General features: G+C 45.7%; 1 protein-coding gene across 1 annotated transcript in view; it reads right to left on the bottom strand.

Moving 5' to 3' along the window:
* Window positions 1–690: 690 nt before the first annotated feature.
* Window positions 691–21229, bottom strand: part of loxl2b (lysyl oxidase-like 2b) — a 48129-nt gene continuing 27590 nt past the window's right edge. Inside the window, exons 7-14 of the mRNA XM_079515747.1 lie at window positions 19591–19742; window positions 18080–18247; window positions 6065–6230; window positions 5041–5281; window positions 2475–2590; window positions 2187–2323; window positions 1750–1861; window positions 691–1635 (exon numbers count right to left, since the gene is read on the bottom strand). Of these exons, the coding sequence (XP_079371873.1) occupies window positions 1565–1635; window positions 1750–1861; window positions 2187–2323; window positions 2475–2590; window positions 5041–5281; window positions 6065–6230; window positions 18080–18247; window positions 19591–19742 (1163 nt within the window). The 3' untranslated portion in view covers window positions 691–1564. The remainder of the gene's footprint in view (window positions 1636–1749; window positions 1862–2186; window positions 2324–2474; window positions 2591–5040; window positions 5282–6064; window positions 6231–18079; window positions 18248–19590; window positions 19743–21229) is intronic.

Genomic DNA, 21229 nt, shown 5'->3' with positions numbered 1-21229 from the left:
GAAAGCCACAAAAAAACATTTAAGAAAAGGACCACAAAAATCCCTGACTTTTACAATAAGTTACTAATATGGGGACTTATCTTTTTGGTTTATGAACATTGATAAATAGAAATGTAACTTGGAACTGTCTGATTGATAATGTCTTAGACTATTTGTGAACAGAAAATGCAAAAAAGTAATAAAATAGAACTTTCCTATGGCACAGAACAGGTATTTGAATGTTATCATTCAGTAGTACTTGTCTTAAAGAATTATAACCTTTTCTGCAATCTGGCATGAGTCTCTGGTAAAAAGATACTTTAAAACATCCTCATTCCAGTGCCTTAATCTCTATAAAACACTACGGTAAAAACACTACTGCATTAGCATTTTTGTTATACTACTTTACACTAGTGTGGAACACAATGTAAATACAATTACATTTTCACTCTACACTGTGTTGTTACACCTTAAGAAAGTATGTAGGAGGAGTAATTGCATGACGTATCAACAACTATTGTATTACTTTGTACAGTAGTAACAATACTTAATATCTAAATAACAATACATAGGTTGATGCACAAAGATAAGGCCATTATCAATTAAAATGTGTCCCTGTCTCATGTCTGCACTGTGTCTGCAATGTGAAAAAACAAAAATAACAAACTAAATTGCTACAATAATTAGAAGAGTGTGAGTACCTACAAACTGGAAGAATAGCAAGCTTAATTTATTTATTCTATTGTCATGCAGTATAAATTGCCTTAATGCACTGGACAAAACACTATCTAAAGAAATCTGACAACATGGTGGAGTGTAACAAGGTCACCTACTGGCTTCTAAAGCCCAATATAACATCTTAAATAGAAAAACTGAATGCAATCACAATGCAGATAGTTAAGGTTTGATCTCCAGCCATTTCAGCAACCTATTTAATGTGTGAAATGTTCTTCTCAAACTTCATGGTGAATATTGAGTGAGAGTACGTCAAATTATTTCCATTACATCCAATTATTTCCATTCAAAGCAAAGACTCCGTAGAGAGACAACCAAACTATTGAAAATCACATTCAAATAATTATGAGGCTTCTTTTTCTTTTAAACAAATTGCTGCAAACATCCCTGTAATGACTTCTCTTCAAAGAAGTTGCACCCTTGATGACATCGTACATGCTGTACGGTCAGCAGCAGGAGTATTTCATTTCTTATTCCATAAAAGGTTGTAGTAGTGCTAGTGAGAGCAAGTCATGCCAGTCTGCTGATTTTGAACAGGCAGTTGCAAGAGATCCACTGGGATGCTAGGGGTAAATGCTGTTTCTGCCCCAGTCTTGGAGCTGACTAGTCCACAGGAGGGGAGAATTCTTAAAGACACCAAAATACATCAAATACTCTGACTGTGTTCTAGGGCAGAGAAGCAACATGCACCTTCAAGATTGGTGGCGTTCATTCAAAGCTGGCCGCTGCCTTGAGGATGGGGTGGGGATATTGCATTTGATCCTGGTGTTTGTAGCAAGGGAAAATCCACCACAGATGGATGTGTCTAGTGGTTGGTGTGGAATCCGGGTGGCTCTCAGCAGGAGTTCCTTTACCTGTGGGTCACCTGGTTGTTGATCAGGCCAGGAAAACTCTGTTCTGACTCCGTGCTTAATGAACCACCTATAAGAACAGGACAGGGACACTTCAAGAGTTACCATATATACAAAACCTGGTAAATAAACAAGACAAGACAAGATTCTACAAATACAGACATGCAAGACTGTGCTGTATTACCATTATGACAGCTATACATCCATACACGATGTCCGTCATATCGACATCTGCATTTCATGATGTTATTGGTGTAGTCTGATTCTGGCACTTCATACTTTGGATTTATGTTAATCTGCAGGAGAGGACACATATGGCAAACTATTAGGCAACGCATTCCAATGGAGCACCCCATGGAAAGAAAGGGGTCATTTATCAAATGACTAACCCCAACCATTGAAAACAACTAGAAACATGAAAATGTAGAAACAAGGAAAAGAATACAATTATACAGTAGTAGAACAATCACAGATGACAAAGTCATGCTTGTCACATTTGTGTCATTTTGTGAGCAAAAGCTTGATTATTATCTATGTGTTATGGTTAATGTGTTGTGTTATGGTTTTAATTGTGTTCATATGAAACACAGCTCAAAACAAGAAATAAAGAGGAAAGATTACCTGAAAAATGTAATCCCCAGGTTTGATGTCAGTGATGTCAACCCACTGGCAGTCAATGTCATGTCGGTAGGTATCCCAGCAGCCCACAGTGATGCCCTGCTCTCCAAAGTTTTCACACTCATACTGTTTGTCAATACCTATACAACACAAAACATCAGTTCATACATTAAATGAGACCAGAGGTGATGAATAACACTTAAAACACTATGACACACTATAAAAACATGACCTCTTGAGCTTGTTATTATTTTGTAGGGGAGGAGATCTATCCATTGCACTTGTGCTCACCCTCATCACACTCGGAGTCTTCCAGACAGAAGCTGGCTTTGTGTCCTTCTGCCACTTTAGTGCCGTTAAGACTAAACAGGTCGTAGTGTGTGAACACCTCCATGCTGTGGTAATGTCTGCACACGCACACGCACACGCACACGCACACACACACACACACACACACACACACACACACACACACACACACACACACACACACACACACACACACACACACACACACACACACACGTTTGCAACAGAAAACAACAGTAGTAAAGATGTTCACCCGGAACCGCACATCAACAGTACAGAACAAGAACTCATTTATGAAAGTAATTTTAATTTACAATAGTAACGTCTAGAAACATATGTGTATAAAAAAGCTAAGGCACACACTATAGGCTCTGGAAGCAATACACTTGGTATAGAAATCCCTCAATAGCCTTGATTCGTTGCCCGTGGGCAGAGTTTTCTTGTATACTCGACTTATAGTCTCTGTTGAAGTGCAAGGCACCAGGCGGACACAAAAGGCCAAAAGGAAACATTCCGCCTGCAAATTCCCTATGTTTAGTAATGCCGTGTGCAATCCCACAAGATTCTTGGAAATAGCAGCTCTGCATCAAGATTCAACCAGTCATGACAGGGAGCCAGAGGGTTGTGTGGGGCTTGGCCATCGTGTAAAGCTGCCAACACGACACAGTTCTACCTGACACTGTCTGGAACCACAATACATTCAGCTCTATGTTGCAACACATACAGTAGTTTGTGGATGGGGTAATATAAGTTCCCCCTATCCCCTGAAAATAAATTGATATGTGGTGAAGTAAATATCATGGTAAAAACTAGAAAAAGTGCCCTTCTGGGCACAGGTCTCCACCAGGAGGATAGGAGTGTGTGTGTGTGATGTTTGGCAAAAAATATAGGAGCAATATAAACGTGTGTGTGTGTGTGTGTGTGTGTGTGTGTGTGTGTGTGTGTGTGTGTGTGTGTGTGTGTGTGTGTGTGACGCGGCTTGGCCTGTTGTAGCGCCACCAGGAGGTTGATTTGAAAACTGTCATTTCTTCCAAAGCCTAGTGGGAATATGCATGCACAGTTTCACCACAATCGGACGCTGCGTTGAGTAGTTGTGGCGATTTGTACAAAACGGGTACAAAGCGTGCTACTCCTGAAAAGTTTAGAAGCCAATCGTAGCCAATGAGGGTGGATTATGAGAAATCAAACAAACCCGTCTTGATCACATGATTATGAAGAAGATGTGTACCGATTTGCGTGAAATTTGGATAAAATCTGAAGGAGTAATATTAGAAAATGTGTTTTACATATGTCGGCCATTTGGTGGCGCTATAAAGAGCAGATGTGAAAAATTCCAGGCAAAGGTTTTTCCTTGGCCTCTAGGGAGTTGGCATACAAAGTTATCCACAGATCCATGCAGTTAGAGGTAAAAACACTTTTCGGCCAGTTATAGCGCCACCATGAGGCTGAGTTGAAAATGTTCATGTGGCATTTCTTCCTCGGCCTAGTGGGAATGTGCGTGCACAATTTCACGGAAATCACACGATGTGTTCATGATTTGCAGCATTTTGTTTGAAACTGAGCACTCCTGCGAACTTTGGAAGCCAATCTTAGCCAATCAGGATGGAGTCTGAGAAATCTGAAAGACCCGTTTCGTTGAATGGCTCTAGAGAGACTGTGTACCAATTTGCGTGATGTTTGGACAGAATCTGTAGGTGTACTGTCCAAAAACTTGTTTTGCACAAAGCGGCCTCCTGGTGGCGCTATAACAGGCCGTTCTGGATTTTCTTTGGGGCAGAGGTTCATCGTTGGCATCCAGGGAGTGTGTGTGCAAAATTTGGCATCGACCGTGTTAACGGTGCCGGAGATTAGCTGTTCACAGACGGAAGGACGGACGGACGGACACACACACACACACACACGGACACACGGACGGAGTGCAAAACATACTCTCTCCCCATGCCTTCGGCCTGGTGGAGACAATAACACCCGTGTGAACTGAGCGGTGTAACTGTTATTGTTAGTTACTGTACACTACTCTGTAGTGTACTGTAGTGTACTATGTACTGTATGTACTGTATGTACTGGGTACTGTACTGTACTCTGTCTGTACTGTACTCTGTACTGTACGCATACTATAATGCACTCTGTACTGTACTCGTACTGTATGCATACTGTTCTCTGTACTGTATTGTGCTCTCTACTGTACTGTGCATTGTACTGTAGTGTACTGTACTCTTTACTGTACTACTGTGTACTGTACTGTACTGTACTCCATACTGTCCTACTCTGTACTGTCCGTGCTGAAACGAACATACATACATGGAGACGGACAGACACACATAGCTGGAAGTTGGAGCGGCTAGGCACCACTCACAAAAACATCTTCCATAAGTAGATAATTACACACAGTCAACTTGAAAACTAGAAGTCAATGACCATTATGTAGATGCATAATATAACTCGTTCTTGGGTAATATAATACAAATTATAATAATAATTAAGTGAAAACCTAAGAATAAAACACACTGAACACTAACGTATTCTCTGTACACCATACTGTATGTACCTGTGACAGTCGTGCCAAACCCAGGAGTTTCGTTCGGCTTTGGGCCTGAAGTCGGATTGTCCATTGTTGTGGATCTGGGAGGAGAATCGGAGCAGTCGCCGGTAGGAGTTGGCTGGGGTCTGGCTGGAGGCGGAGGCAAGACAGTTCTCTTCATAAGCACACTGCAGCATGAACATGGGCCTGTCCTCCATGTAGGTGGTCTGCTCCACCACCGAGGGGTTCAACACCAAGTCAGGAGCCGCTGGGAGGAGGAAGAGGAGGGCATGGAGAGATGGCTGAGTACCACTGACATAGAAACATGGTTTTCAGAAAAATGTTAGGATTTAGAAGCCTTTTTTTTTAATCGACCTCAGTCCAAAATGGGTTAAGTAGTGGTTCATGGATCTCTGGTGGTTATAATTCAAACAGAACATATCATACAGTATAAAGCGGGTTTGTGTAACTATCTGGGTGTGCCTCCACGTAAAGTGTGCCGAAAATAGCAATGGATGATCGTGCAACTCGCTATAGGCAACGCCAGGAGACCTGGTCCAAGTAGGCCGGCGGCGGACGGTGCAAATTGAGGTTGTCTTGACCTCAAAATTGCAGTGTGCTGGCTGATTTGCAAATTACACAAAACCTACTGCATCTCTCCTCCAACATGGTGCACAGCGAGTCCCTAAAATCCCAAACACACATTCACCAGCCCACTGCACACGATCTGGTACTACCCAAATATAGAACAAACCTGGGAACATTTTCATTCTACTACCGAAATGTGGAATGCCGTGACACCATCCATTAAAAAATGTGAATCACTGGTTTCTTTCAAAGCTAGGCTGAGAAACTATCTGTCAGGAGACCACAAGGGGTGGTCTTGTGATGCAACCATCTTGTGATGCAATTCAATGACAACATGGGATCTTTTCTGTTCTTGGTGTAAAACAAAGTGTACAATCTTTGCAACAAAAAAAAAGAGGCTTTAAGTACTACAGCACAGCATGAAACAACCATTGCCACGAATGCATATTATTTGGTGTCTTACTCTCGGAACAAGACACCCCAGCAGCGTAGCGCCCCCCTCCTCTGGGGCAGCTGAGGTGGGCTCCGTGATGGAGGCAGTGAGGGAGAGACATCTCAGTGCCAGAACAGCGGACCCCACTCATCGCCACCGCATCTGCGCTCACCTCCCCTGGCCAGTACCACGTCTCCTGTTAGGACAACATGGAACAGAGTTAGAGCGTAGGTTCAGGCAGGAACATGAACTCATGCACCACACTGGTGGTGATTGTCAACTGATCGCCCTGAGTGGCAAATACACTTCATCTGTCTATTTAACTGGCTCCACACATCCAGAAGCTATCATGCTTGATTACTGCATGTTTTTCTTAATAAAGCTACATAATAAAATCCTGAGTTGATAATTTAATTGTGTGTGCAAATTGTACATTCTCACTGAGCAAACAGAATACCCACCACCCATCCTATTTTGTATTGTCCTTCATGACTATTTTAAACAATAGTCCTCTCCTCTTTTCTGGCTCTTACATTGACATTCCTACACCCACAAGAACACCTTCTGGCCAAGTATGCTGTGGTTTGTTCATTCTTCATGACTGTTAAAGGAAGCACAGAGTATCAATCCACTCCAGGTTTGATATCAGCATTACTTTTCAGTGTTCTAATAATCTCTTTATAAGAGAACCTATTAACTAACCTGTGTGATTCATGGACTATTAAAGCATTACATTTTCTACTCCATAAAGTTGTAAATAGTTGTCATTAGATGGCCACTATCAGGGGCACACATCCGATTCTACCCTGGGGGATCAATCTTTTTTATTAAAAAGAAAATAGAAAATACTCCCCCCAGGGTAGGCTTAGGCATGGGTTAGAATGGTTACGTTTAGGCATGAGTTGCATAGGTACTGTTAGTGTGGTTAAGTTTAGGCATGGGCTTGGTGTGGTGAAGTTTGGGGTAAGGATCTGGATAAATAAATCTATGTAGGGACATTTTCAATGATCACCACTAGAGGGAGCCCCTTGTTAATTAATGTACAGTACTATTTTGTCTGAAAATGGGGAGCCCTTTAGAACCAGCAGTGTGGATACAATTTTGATTTACCTCACCTTTAATTAATATATTAAATATGTATACAACTCTACCTTAAAACACAGAATAAGCATGTGTCCCTAGAATATGAATAATACAGTAATGGCAATTGTTACAGTGATTTGTTTTAAATTTTAAACTGTAATCCATAATTGTATTTGTGTGTGAATAAAATGTGATTTTAACCAATCTGGATGGTGGAGTATACAATGATAATTAACATTTGGCGGTTGGAGGTGTTCTCCCTGCTCTTCTATTGAGAAATTTAGACCCTGTGGTAGGACCAACTTAACACAATCCCAGCCGAAAAACGTAACCTACGTTAATTGATCAGTCTCAGCAAGCGCCAATTCATGTAAGATACGTTAATTCAGTTGTATAAATGTTTTGATCCGATCTCGTCGAAATGCTACTCACATTAGCTTCAGATGGCTATCTGTTGCCATAACACTGCACTTGATTTGCGCACGCACCCATGGGCACGCGCACGCATGCTTTCAGTCGCTTTTATCTCCAATTCCCCGAACTAAGGCGGCATTTCTGGTCAAGCTTATTGCACGGAGCATAGCGGTCGCTGTAATGACGCCGGCCTGTACTTCTCATCAGCTAGTGAGAGATCAACACCTAATCCGACAACACACCCACACCATTCAGTCAACATCCGGTTCTGGTCGCGGTGTTTTGGATCTTCAGAATAAGGGTTGAACGGGGGGATATCCTGGTATATAGTAATCATTCTTTAATTAATCTGAAACAGGCTTTCATTCTTAGCTCAAATCCCGGGTAGGGTATGAATCTTGTGGATTGCAGCTTTAGAAGACAACAGAGACACTGTCCCTGTCTTGAGGCAAGCCTGACAACCTATAATAAACTGAAAATGATTATTTTGCCATAAATCTCCAGCATCGAGGAGGAGTGTTCTGTCATTCCACGGCTCTGCAAATACTTTCCTAAGCTGTAAGTATGCTGGCAGGCCTCCCTACTATTACAGTTATCAACCCACACTATAAACATTAGAGGGCCACAATGGAAATAAGTCCCGGACTTTATTGTGTTTTATCCGTGAATGTCTTTTAACCAACATGTATGATTTGTGGGTTATTTGCAATTCAAATCAAACCAAAACTTAAAGTTTGGATCACCAAATCCATCCCTGAGGAGAGTCCATTTATCTTAATGTTTCACAGGTGTAAGCAGTTAGCAGAGGTAACGGTTGTTAATATGTGGCTACTGCAGTGGGTCATTTGTCACCCATTTGTCACACCATACACATACTGTAGAAACACAAGGCAACAGTTTCCATATCACATGTTCACTTTTGGGAATGGCAGAGTGTTCTAAACCACATCAATGGAACATATTATTTTTGGCTTATGTGTTGACAGTGAGTACAATGTTAACGGGTGCAAAATGTCCCAAAACGTGACATCAGTGACGCCACGCCATATGCCCATATGGGTGGGACATAAAAACTACAATGTTAGGGGTTGTAAATTGTGACCCAGGATTTTCAGGCCACAAAGCGGCCTGAACATCGACTACAGATATACAGCATATACTGTACATATCCTAATATAAAATAAAAGGCTCAAAGAAGGTGGGTTAGCGTGTTTTAACTCAAGAACAAAGCTGCGTGGGTCATATGACACTAGACTTTAAGCAACGACTGTTTTCAGGACGGCTCCGCTAGGCGGAAGTACTGGAGCTGTGACGCAATCGCCGTAGCTGTCAAAATCGTTAAGCAAACAGCGGTCGGCGACGGCGACATTGGTTGTATTATATAGAAATTTCACGAAATACCTTTCGTTTATGGGTAGGTTTCCTTCAAAACCTAGCTGCAGAACATTATTTTATGTACTCCCAGGACAGAAAATTCTAGAATTTTCGCTGTCCTGGGCTCTAAGGGTGACGTAGGAAGCCACGCCTATCCCGTATAGATACCTGCGTGGCTACGTCAGCCCTCATTCAACTTTTCTTCTGCTAAGCTGCGAGAACGAACTTTAACATTCCAGTGTGTGCAGGGTAATATATCTCGCAAACTCGGCCGAGAGATTAATTCTTTAGGACCGTGAGATCTCTGGCACACTCTCGAAGCAAACAGAAGGATACTTCTCGAGAAAAAAAGCCGAACTTCGACACAAGTGAGTTCTAGGCAACTTGTTGCTACGCTAGCTTGTCGAAAAAACAGCTCGCGCCTCTTTTTCTCTCTCGCTAAAGCTAGCGTTTGTTAGCTTAAAGCTATCCATAGTTAGCTTAGCGCTACTAGGCAGATACGCCTGTGGTCTACTATTACACGCCACGAGGAAGATAAACCTGTGGCTGTTAAGCACTCGGACTCCTCTCTCTACAAGCAACCATGTCGCTGACGAGGGAGACCCAGCCCGGGGAAAGACGCCATCGAGGACAGCCGGTGCCCGCCGACTGTCAAGAAGGCCCCAAACAAAAGACGTGCTCCACCTGGGGATGCGGGAACACGATGTCGGGCAAAGACGGGCATGACGAGTGCATGTATTGTCTCGGCCTCACCCACACCCGTGAGTCCATGGAGGAAATCGGTCCCGTTTGCCTCCATTGTGAGAAAATGGACGACGACGTCCTAAACAACAGGCTCGGACGTGTCCAAAGGTATTATGACAACTTTGCCGCCCACGGACTCCGAGAGAGGAGCCCCACTCCTCCCCCGCGACGAGCTCGCATACAAGTCCCGCCAAAGGGGCTTTGGCCCCGCGTCACCGGAGAGGGACAACGAGCTACCCCGAGACAGAGGCTCGACTACTCGGGCAACAGAGCCCCAACCGGAGCCTCTTCTTCAAGAGCAGCACCTGCCGGCGCTAGCCGAGACAGGTACGCTACTTCAGCCTCTGCAACCAGGGCTCACGAGGCCACTGATTACGAGGCTCATGGCGCGAGGCCAAGGGATACCTTCGCACCGCGCCGCTCTTCCCCAGCTCCACGTGCTCGACAACACGTCGTGCAGGCCACCATTGAGTGCCCGCCCAGACATACAGCTAGACGCAGACAGCCTGCCGTTGCACCCAGCTATATGGTGGACCGCCTGGACCCTTCCCCAGACCGCGCAATGTCTCCCGGTGGGGAGCATTGGACTACCAGGGAGGAAGGGGAGCTTCGTGATGACGAGCTCCCTTCCTTCCAGGAGCAACTCCAGGACTACCACGTCCTGGACGAGGCCTACGCGGACGAGCGAGATGGCCATGATGACCTCTCCCCCGGGGACTACGTCAGCACCACTCGTCGCCCCTTCGACGACCTGGATGCCATGGACATACAGGAGCACCAGCAAGCCAGGGCTCCTGTCCCCCCGCCTCCTGTACCCCCCATGGATGACTCCAATATTTACGAGATATACAGGAAGGCTAGTGCACGTTGTAACCACACATGGCCTAAGTCAACTGTCAAGGTACTACCATGGGAAGGCAGGACTGATGAGTCCGCCCCCCCCCCTGCACCTAGAAGACAGAAGCTCCCTATGGCACAGGGCTTCGAGGAGGCCATGATGCACGCCTGGGACGAACCCCTCCTGAAGGTGGATTTTCCCAAGGCCAGCGCCAAGGGGCCCAACGACATACCAGATAAACAAACCCTCGCCATAGACTTCATGCCAGCTATGGACAAGGCTATAGCGGCCTACCTGGCCAACCCTGCAGCTCCTAGAGTGGATCACCACGTAAAGGAACCGCAGCTCCTGTCCAGCAGCGTGAGGGAAGCCTCAAAACTGAACAAGTGGCAGTATGCACACATGTCATTCGTGGCGAAGGCCCTCAATGCAGGAGCACTTCTCCAGGGTTCCATGAAGAGCCTCCTCATTGAGATGGGACAGAAGTCCATTAAAGTCCAGCTAGCGGAACTGCCAGAAGACCTGGCCGAGTTACGCCGCCTGAATCACGAGATGGCCACCCTCCAGAGGGACTCCACTCTCCACAACGCCAAGGCAATGGCATGTTCCATCCTCCAGGAGAGATGGCGTTGGGTCGATCAGACCAGCGCCATCTCCCTGGAGACAAAGAAAGAGTTTGTGGCTGGAAATATCCACCCAGACAGTATGTTTAAGGACGCTCTGGCCAAGATGTCAGAGACCATCCAACAGCTCGAGTCCTCCACCAAGACGATGAAGGCGCTCGAACCGCTGGCCAACCAGGCCGCCCCGGTAGGCCGCCCCAAGGCTAAGAAGGCACCCTGGAAGGCCAAGACCGATGACAAACCCAGGTCCCAGGACCGGAGCGGAGATAGACAGCGACAGCCTGCAGGCCGAGGCAGAGCAGACCGCCGCACCTCTCCGCCGCCCTACAAGGCCAGGAGCGCTCCCAGAGGCCGAGGCCAGGGGAAGCGCAAATGACCTGCCCGGGCCGGGTCATCTTCCCCACCACACTCAGAGTTCAAGGCCAGAGGTGGGGATCACAGATCTCACCTCAGAGCCTGCGCTGAAGCGCTTAAGGGGGCCTGTACACAGTGCTGTGAGCACCGTTGTACAGACCCCGAAAATTGTTATGTGCAATTCACATGTGTATGTTTTTCCACGTTGTTCAATAAAGAAAACAAGAAAACAAAAAACACAAAAAACAATAAAACCAACTCTGAAGGGCATAGGCCCAGTGGGAAAGATAACCCACACTGTGACAGCTTTAGCTGTCACAGGCCAAGAGCTCCACGCCAATTTTTTCCAAACTCAATACCGAAAAAATTCACTAGAGGGAGACATTTCACACAAAGTAAGTCTTCCCCTAGGCAGGCCATGCACCACGCTGACAAGCACAGGGAACCCTTTGTCACGTCATCTGTCACAATGGCGGATATCCGGGGCTTCCCCGTGGATAATCCGTACAATTCAGACAGGATACAGGCTACAGTTCGCCTCCAAACCGCCCACTTCCAGGAAAATTATTTTCTCAGAAGCGAGCGGGCAAAAGGCCGCCATTCTGCAAGAGGAAATCAATTCATTAATGCAGAAAGGCGCCATCACAGAGGTGGCCCTCGACCAATCAATGAACGGTTTTTACTCCCGCTATTTCTTGGTAAAGAAAAAGGGGGGCGGACTCCGTCCCATTCTAGACCTGAGGGCATTGAATCGTCACTTAAAAAAGCTGCGATTCAAAATGCTTACTCCACCAGTCCTCCTACGCCTAATTCGCGAAGGGGACTGGTTTACGTCGATAGACCTGCAAGACGCATATTTCCACATTCCGATTTACCCGCCGCACAGAAAATTTCTGCGCTTCGGGTTCAGAGGAAAAGTGTACGAGTACACAGTCCTTCCCTTCGGAATGTCACTGAGTCCCAGAGTCTTCATAAAGTGCACCGCGGCAGCTATCGCTCCGCTCCGACAGCAAGGGATCCGTCTCGCTACATACGTAGACGACTGGATCCTACTTGCAGACTCTCCACGAGAAGCACTGTCGCACACACATCGTGTGCTCAGCCACCTCGACTCGCTTGGGTTTATAATAAACCACGAGAAGAGCATGCTTATGCCAACACAGTCAATAGACTTTATAGGCATAACACTGAACTCAATCTCTTACACGGCCCGCCTGAGCCAAGAGAGAATAGACGCAACACTGCAGTGCGTGGCGTCATTCAAAAGGGGACGCTCGATTCCTTTTCATGCATGCCTCCGGATGGCGGGGTTAATGGCCTCTGCGGTCTATTTAATCCGCCTAGCAAGGCTACATATGAGACCTTTCCAACGATGGATAGGCTCTCTACATGTACCAATGCACCGTCGGCACCAGAAGGTAACAGTAACATCACAATGCATACTAGCCCTTCAATGGTGGTCAGACAGGAAAACCCTCTCAGAGGGCGTCCCCATGGGAAAGCCTCTGATCAGGAAAGTCATCACTACAGACGCCAGCATGACAGGCTGGGGAGCCACGATGGAAGGACTCACAGCCAGAGGTTTATGGTTGGGGCCACTACGTGCCCTTCACATAAATTACTTAGAGCTCATGGCAGTCTTCCTCGCCCTGAAATACTTCGAGCAGCGCATCCTGGGTTGCCATGTCCTAGTCAGGACAGACAACACCACGGCCATGTGCTACATCAACAGACAAGGTGGACTCAGGTCCCCTCGTCTTCATCAACTGGCTCAGAAACTGATCCTGTGGTGCAACACACGCGTCCTCTCAATAGTAGCGTGTCACGTCCCAGGTCTTCTGAACACAGGGGCAGACCTGCTGTCCAGAGGACCTCTCCGCTACTCAGACTGGTCACTACACCCTCATGCAGTGGCCCAGGTCTGGAGCAGGTTTGGGAAATCCAAGGTGGATCTCTTTGCCACAGAGGAGAACACGAAGTGTCCCCTCTTCCTCGCAATCAGGGGACCATCAACGTTGGGGCTAGACGCTCTGTCACACCAATGGCCCAAAACCCTTCTCTACGCCTTTCCCCCGCTATCCCTCATCAGCCCCACTCTGGACAGAGTGAGGACTCAGGGTCTGAAGGTGCTCCTAATAGCCCCGTCGTGGGGGGTCTGGAGGTCGGAAATAACCCCTCTCCTCTACGACCAGCCGTGGAGAATTCCCCTTCGAGCGGATCTCCTCTCTCAAGCGAGGGGGGAGATCTTCCACCCTCACCCCCAGGACCTAGACCTATGGGTCTGGCCCGTCAAAGGGTGATGTTGACTGCCGTGGGTCTACCTCCGAACGTAATCGAAACGATTCAGAAAGGCAGAGCCCAGTCAACAAGGGACCGTTACGACACAGCCTGGCGCGTCTTCGAGCATTGGTGCTCACGAAGACCAGACCAAACAGTCCCCTACCAGGCCTCAGTGATCGACGTCCTGTCATTCCTGCAGGAGCTCCTAGACAACGGTCTAGGCCTCTCCTCAGTCAAGGTCCATTTGGCGGCAATCTCTGCCTGCCACCCAGGCTTTGATAACCAGACGGTGTGGAAGCACCCGCTGGTAAAACAATTCATGAAGGGTGTACGCAGGGAACATAGGACATGCAGATCCCTCGTTCCCTCGTGGGATTTGTCCCTGGTTCTAAAGGCGCTGGCTACAGCACCCTTTGAACCACTACAAACCGTGAGCCTCAAGCTCCTAACCCTGAAGGTGGCTCTCCTGATCGCACTCACGACAGCAAAAAGGGTCAGCGACCTACATGCGCTCTCGATCTCTCCAGACTGCATGAGGTTCGATGAGGGGTCGACCAAGGTCACCCTAAAGGCAAACCCCGCCTTCATTCCCAAAAATGCTCTCTCAGTGTGTGTGCCAGTGAACCTACAGGCTTTCCATCCCCCGCCGTTCTCCTCTGACGAAGACAGCAGGCTTAATTGCCTCTGCCCAGTCAGAGCTTTACGCATATACGCGGATAGACTGGCTCCCTTCAGACAAGGAAGCCAACTCTTTGTGTCCTGGGGTGCCAGGACCAAAGGAAAGCCCGTCACGAAGGTCACTATCTCTAACTGGATAGTGGAAGCCATCCGTCTGGCCTACACTAGCCAAGGCGTGGATTCCCCTCAAGCCCTGAGGGCCCACTCCACAAGAGGTGTGGCAGCTTCCTGGGCACTCTACAAGGGTGTCTCCATTCAGGAAGTCTGCACAGCAGCAAGCTGGTCTACACCCTCGACTTTCGCCACATACTATAACCTAGATGTGGCAGCGCCTTCGCTAGCGCACGCGGTCTTGGGGGCCGCTGCTCAGTAAGGCATCAGGGCAGCATAGCGCTGCCTCCTGCCCTCCACAAGGACTAGGTTCTGGACCCAAAAGGGTCCGAGCCCCTCCCAAAAGGTTTACCTGGGACCCACTGGAAGTTCAGGTCACGGGAGTTCATAAAGTCCCATAAACGAAAGGTATTTCGTGAAATTTCTATATAATACAACGTTAAAGGTTACTTTAGTAACCACGGTTGTATATATAAATTGAACGAAATACCTTTCGTGGAACGCCCTTCTGTTCTCTAAAGCAGAAGAAAAGTTCCGAATGAGGGCTGACGTAGCCACGCAGGTATCTATACGGGATAGGCGTGGCTTCCTACGTCACCCTTAGAGCCCAGGACAGCGAAAATTCTAGAATTTTCTGTCCTGGGAGTACATAAAATAATGTTCTGCAGCTAGGTTTTGAAGGAAACCTACCCATAAACGAAAGGTATTTCGTTCAATTTATATATACAACCGTGGTTACTAAAGTAACCTTTAACGTTCCCATGGTGACGCGTCTATGCAGCATGTGTCAAACTAACACCCCGTCGCGCATCAGCTAACTTGCCGATATTGCTTAATTCGTATGCGCTGGACATGATCAGCAGTGGAAAGAGGAAGGTGCTGGAGCAATCTGTGTTATTCTAAAACCGTTTTAATAAACATGGTTAATATGACATATGGTATTAGTGTTATTTCTTCATTCAGAGCATGCCAACACATTACACAGCATAAGAGAGGTGATGGAGCAATCTGTGTAAATGTTAGACAGCTATAATATCAATAAACAAACATGGTTATGACATGTCGTTGTAGACACTACGTGTAAGTGTAGGTTCTGCCGTAGTAGAAAGGGCTGCGACGGAGAGCAGGTTTATGTATCGAGCACTGATCCATTTCCGGTTGCCGTAGCCGACTGCCGTAGCCATTGTTTAAAGTCGCTATTGGTAGGGTAGGCCCTACCCCCAATCATACTAGAGACTACAACCCACACCAAAGACCTCCACTCATATCTGTGGCTGCTCATCAAAGCCAGCGACAAATTGATGGAGTAATTTGATGAGCAACCCAGCAGAGTGGTTTTGACGCAGAGCTTTAAAATGCCTCATTCAATCCACTGCAGCCTATGGGTCCCCTGCAGAGAGAGCCGCATGGCAAGCCTCCCTTGGGTTAGCACTTTGGTTCCTATTTTATCATTGTCTGGTGGAGACATCAGTGCAGTTAAGTGACTGCTACTGTACGCCTCCAGCCACATTATAGAAGTGCCTTATTTTATTATATTGTTGCTGGCGGACGGAAATCTGTTTTTAGGAAATGGACAAAAACAAACCTGTGTTCCATATTTGAATCTGTGTTATATTGTTTAAAAGACAGATCTGCAAGCTCACAACCAACGAGTTGGAATGTGATGCATTGTGAGCTTTTAGTTCAGCTATTTTCACTACTTCTGGTATACGGACATAAAATATAAAACGATGAAAGTGAAGATACAAGGTTTCTTCCCGACAGTGACCTTATATTATTTTACCAGCCAGTGACAACTTTCTTTGTACACAATGGGCTCAATCACAAGACCACGGTGTGCCAATCACAAATGGATGCAAGTGCTGACTAACTTGTAACATGTTGACACCCTGGGGAGCCATATTTCTCCATGAATTACACAAATTCAAGCTGACATGAAAGGAGTGAAGGAGAGAGTGAGAAGCCACTTAATGTGCAGATGTCAACTTAATCCAAACCGCACATGAATGTGACTACATTCCTAGGCAGATCAAAGAGGATGAGGACCCTGTGACATTAAAAATGGATATGGCGGCAGGGTCCCCCCCCCCCCCCCCCCCCCCCCCAGCACATTTCAATCACCATACAGCAAAGAAAATAATTAGGCATTTGGACTAGCTATGGTTTCAGTCTCTTGGTGTCAAGGGTTGCCATGTTGGCTTGTTTCCCGCCAATGTTGGCTTGTTTTTTTCCAGAGTTGCGTTTTTTTTGCGGGCTGCGGTTTTTTGAGCTTGTTTTAAAAAATGTGGTGGCTTATTTTGAATATCAAACAAGCCAACATTTCTTTGATATATATGCAATAAATTCCCATAGGTTTGGGGAAGTGTGAATCACACTGAGTGACAGAATGGGTCTGGTGTCTCAGCTATGTGTGTAATAGTATAATAAATGACCAAAACATTCATAATTGTAGACATACATAGTATTTATAATGATAAATGCATCAACGATTTATTTATTAGTATTATATGGCGATATTATTGGGCTTGTTTTGGCCTGTTTTTCGAGGGAAGATTTGGCTTATTTCTCTCGCTAAGAGTTGGCTTGTTTTTGGAGGTGGGTTGAGTTGGCAACACTGCGAAGGGACACAGTGACAGAGTGTGACAACATTGGCTTTTGCAAGAATTGAACTATGCATGCATCTATCCATATACAGTCAGGAACCTCTAATCGCCAGGCTGCCTTGTTTTGTAAACATTAGGATGTGTTTACCATTGTATTCAATCTGCCAATTGAAGCTTAACCAATTAATAGGCTATACCAAAGGGAGTATTTCAAAAGTGCATATATCAACCATATAAGCACCAATTAAGAAATAAGAAGTGTACAGTGAGGTTCTAGACTAGAGCAGTGAAATGTCAGTTAAAGACAAAAGTTCAACTGAGAGGTGGAATGGAACGAACCGTCATCCATCTCGGTTCCCCTAATTCAACCCATTCGGCCCTCCTCCAATCAGATCAGCGTAACTCATGTCTGGGCTCCTTAAAAAAGGACACCTCTTCCTTCCTCGCTTGAGCTATCTGTTCAGGTCACCTGCCACCTCCCCAACACTGCCCAGCAGCAGGCACCACCAGGATGGCCCCACGGGGGCAGGCGCCGGAGCCCCTGCCTTCCATCAGGCAGGATCTGATTTGAGGCTCCTGACCAGATCCTCAGATGGGGCCCGCGCCAAAGCATTTAATGGCATGCCAATATGACTGTATTTATATTTTACTTTATCATGTTCATCAATTCATTCATACTTTCAATTCATTCATACTCGATGTATTCCTTTTTCGTAATAAATATCAGTGCATTCATTCTGTGTAGTGAAATCTCTTCAGTTGAACTGGTTTTAATCAGTCAAAGCCACGACCCAATGTCCCAGACAAAAACTTCATCCATGGCCCTGTGATAATGTCTTGCGAGACACAACCCACTTTTGAATCATGACAGACTAGTCAACAAACACTGCTCTACAGAGTATTTCAGTGCTCCCAAACATTATCTACAGTGTATGTGACTTACCTGGAAAGCATTACTGGCAAAGCCCAGGCCCAGCTGTCTGCAGACCACCATGGCCTCCATGGTTCCCCAGCCCTCGCTACACACCGTGCCCCAAACCAGAGAACCATTTCTCTCCACAAGCACCTCCACTCGGCCCTCATAGGGGTTACGACCTCCACTCAGACGTAACTGCATTATATGTAGACAGAACACAGCAGATACATGGTCTTATCATTCATTATCTGAGTCAGGGGATGATGTGACAGTTTTTGCTTCCCTTTGTCAATGTCATTTTATTACTCAATTCTGACATTCTTATGTTCTTTGGTTTCTGTTGACTACTTGCCAAATTACAATTATTTTTTACTGTTTTACTTTTGTGGTACATTTTATAAGAATAGGATTACTTTATCTCTCTTACATAGCTTGTTTTTCATTTTCTTTGCTCTTAAGAGCTTCATCACTTCTTTGTGTGCTATGTAACTAAGCTAAGCTAAACCTAGAAAGGTGGCCACAGTAGACAGCAGAACCATGCTCTAATAATATTTTGTAATAACAATGCATGAGTGATATGACTGTATATTGACTCTACTGTCAATATCAATTGTGTATGTATGTTTGTATCACCAGTCAAAAGGTTGATATTTGAACTTTAAGTGTCAGTTTTCTTATGACCCACATTTGCTTTGCGAGCCCTTTGCGAGAGAAAGGCTACACAAGGCAATGGGTAGTTTGAGTACTGTGTGCTTGTCTCTAAACGAACATAATATTTATAATCTTCACCAATTAGCACAAAACTACTTCACAAGAACAATTATAGTTTATGAACTACAATGCAACTTTCATGAGTTCAGAGAGTTGGCATTTCAGTCTCAAGCCTTGGCTTTAGGATGGCCTCTGCAGTGCATGCCTGCAATTTCTAGTACAATTACATCCCATAACCCGGAGGGAGAGGACTCAGGAGCATTGTAATAGTTCCGTGCCTCGCGGGCCACATGTCCCATAGTCTGGTGGGATGATTGTCCTGTGATTATTCATTTACAAAACAGCATAGTTGTCGTCGTTGACCTATTTGAAAAATATTCGGGTATTCAGGTCTTTGGCAAGAGATGTGGTGCTGATCAGCCTAGTAGATCTGCAGGCAGGCAGGCAGGCATGCACAGACAGACAGACAGACAGACAGACAGACAGACAGACAGACAGACAGACAGACAGACAGACAGACAGACAGACAGACAGACAGACAGACAGACAGACAGACAGACAGACAGACAGACAGACAGACAGGCAGGCAGGCAGGCAGGCAGACACAGACAGACAGACAGACAGACAGACAGACAGACAGACAGACAGACAGACAGACAGACAGACAGACAGACAGACAGACAGACAGACAGACAGACAGACGCAAATGCATGAATCTCCTGGTGGAGAGTGGAGATTAATAAATAATAATCCATTGATATTCATGATTTGCGACCCAAATAAACGTTTGAATATTTTTCAACAGAAATAGCATTATTGAAACGTACTCTTTCCTGGAAGCCCATTGCAGGGACATTACACCTGACGGCCGCATCTTCTTCATGGCTGCAGCCAATAGACTCCTTGTTGAAGAAACACTCTGTGATGGACTTCTCAAAGCCAGAACACTGCACCTCATTCATATGCACTGGGCCCATACCTTGAAAAAGAACACAACACACACACACACACACACACACACACACACACACACACACACACACACACACACACACACACACACACACACACACACACACACACACACACACACACACACACACACACACACACACACACACACACACACACACACACACACACACACACACACAGTTAACTAAAAGTAACAAATATTAAATAGCTAAAATTATAATTTAAAGTAATTTTCATTCAATGAAATAAATAAATAACTGAAACTATATTGTGTGTTTACAAAGCTATTGCAAGCAGCGATAAGGCGGGACCAAGCAATAAGCAATAAGAACAATATGCACAATAAGCCATAGAAACATGGAAGACTGAACTTGAGGAAAAGAAGACCATGTAATTGGGACAGGGTCGGTTTTAATTGTGTGTGTGTGTGTGTGTGTGTGTGTGTGGAGGGGGGGTTCTTGAAGACTCATACGCTGTGTTGGCTGTGCCGGGATTTGAACCCATGACCTTGAGTTCCAAAGGCGAGAGAGCTCTACCTACTGAGCTATCCAGACACAATCAGTTGAAAAAAAACCCACATGAATCCGCGATCGCGGAATTTACCGCTGATTTCAAAGCCGTCCATGGAATTCTCGACCATCCGCGGAATAGTAGAATGTGGACGCCCCCGTTTTTACTCCCGGGATTTTCTACTGAGGAAAATTCCGGGAGGAAACACGGGTCGCGGAGCGTCCGTATAACATGACAAATTTACGTATTACTACCAGTAGGTACCAGTAGGTAGTAATACGTAGGTAGTCTAGGTACTATAATAAGGATTTGTACATGCTATTGCTATTTTGGTCAAACACATTTGGGCTCTGTGCGGGTGGAGCACAAGTGAGACTTCAAGGCAGCAGCGGGCTTAGGCTATGAAGCAATATTGCACTAACGGGCAACGCATAAGGGATCTATTAAAGGCAATGGCACGTGGACTGGTGATTAGTTTAATTATTGTAACGCCCAAACCACACCTATGCATAATATAACGGGTAACGGAGGTGTTTAAGGGATTTAGACAGGTAACCAAAATACCAACTTTCCCCACAAAAACTCGAAATTAAACTATAATTAAAAAGGTCACACCAAAATAAAAATACAACCTTGGGTCAGACAAAGCTTTGTTATTTATAAAATAAAATAATGATAATAATAAAATAAAGAAGAAGACTGCATTTAGTCTTTACAGAGAAACCTAAAGCTCAAATGGCAACAGTGAAGTAGAAGCGAGTGAGGTGGGTTTCCAAGCCCAGCAAGCCAGTGGTGAGAATATTTCTTGTTAACAGGAAACCAGCGAGGATTCCCTGGGATGATCTTTCTGAGTGCACCAGTACCACTCTCCCTCTGCTCATTCCATGCAGTCTGCCATTATTCTGGAATTTACTCCTTCCCTGGCAAAATACTGGGTGGAGGTGCAGTGAAAAAAGAATGACTAGGTTATTCACAAAATAA

The sequence above is a fragment of the Electrona antarctica genome (genome assembly GCF_951216825.1).
Source record: "Electrona antarctica genome assembly, chromosome: 12".
Classification (NCBI taxonomy): Eukaryota; Metazoa; Chordata; class Actinopteri; order Myctophiformes; family Myctophidae; genus Electrona; species Electrona antarctica.
The sequence above is the reverse complement of the archived record's forward strand: the minus strand, read 5'-3'. Positions and strand labels throughout refer to the sequence as shown.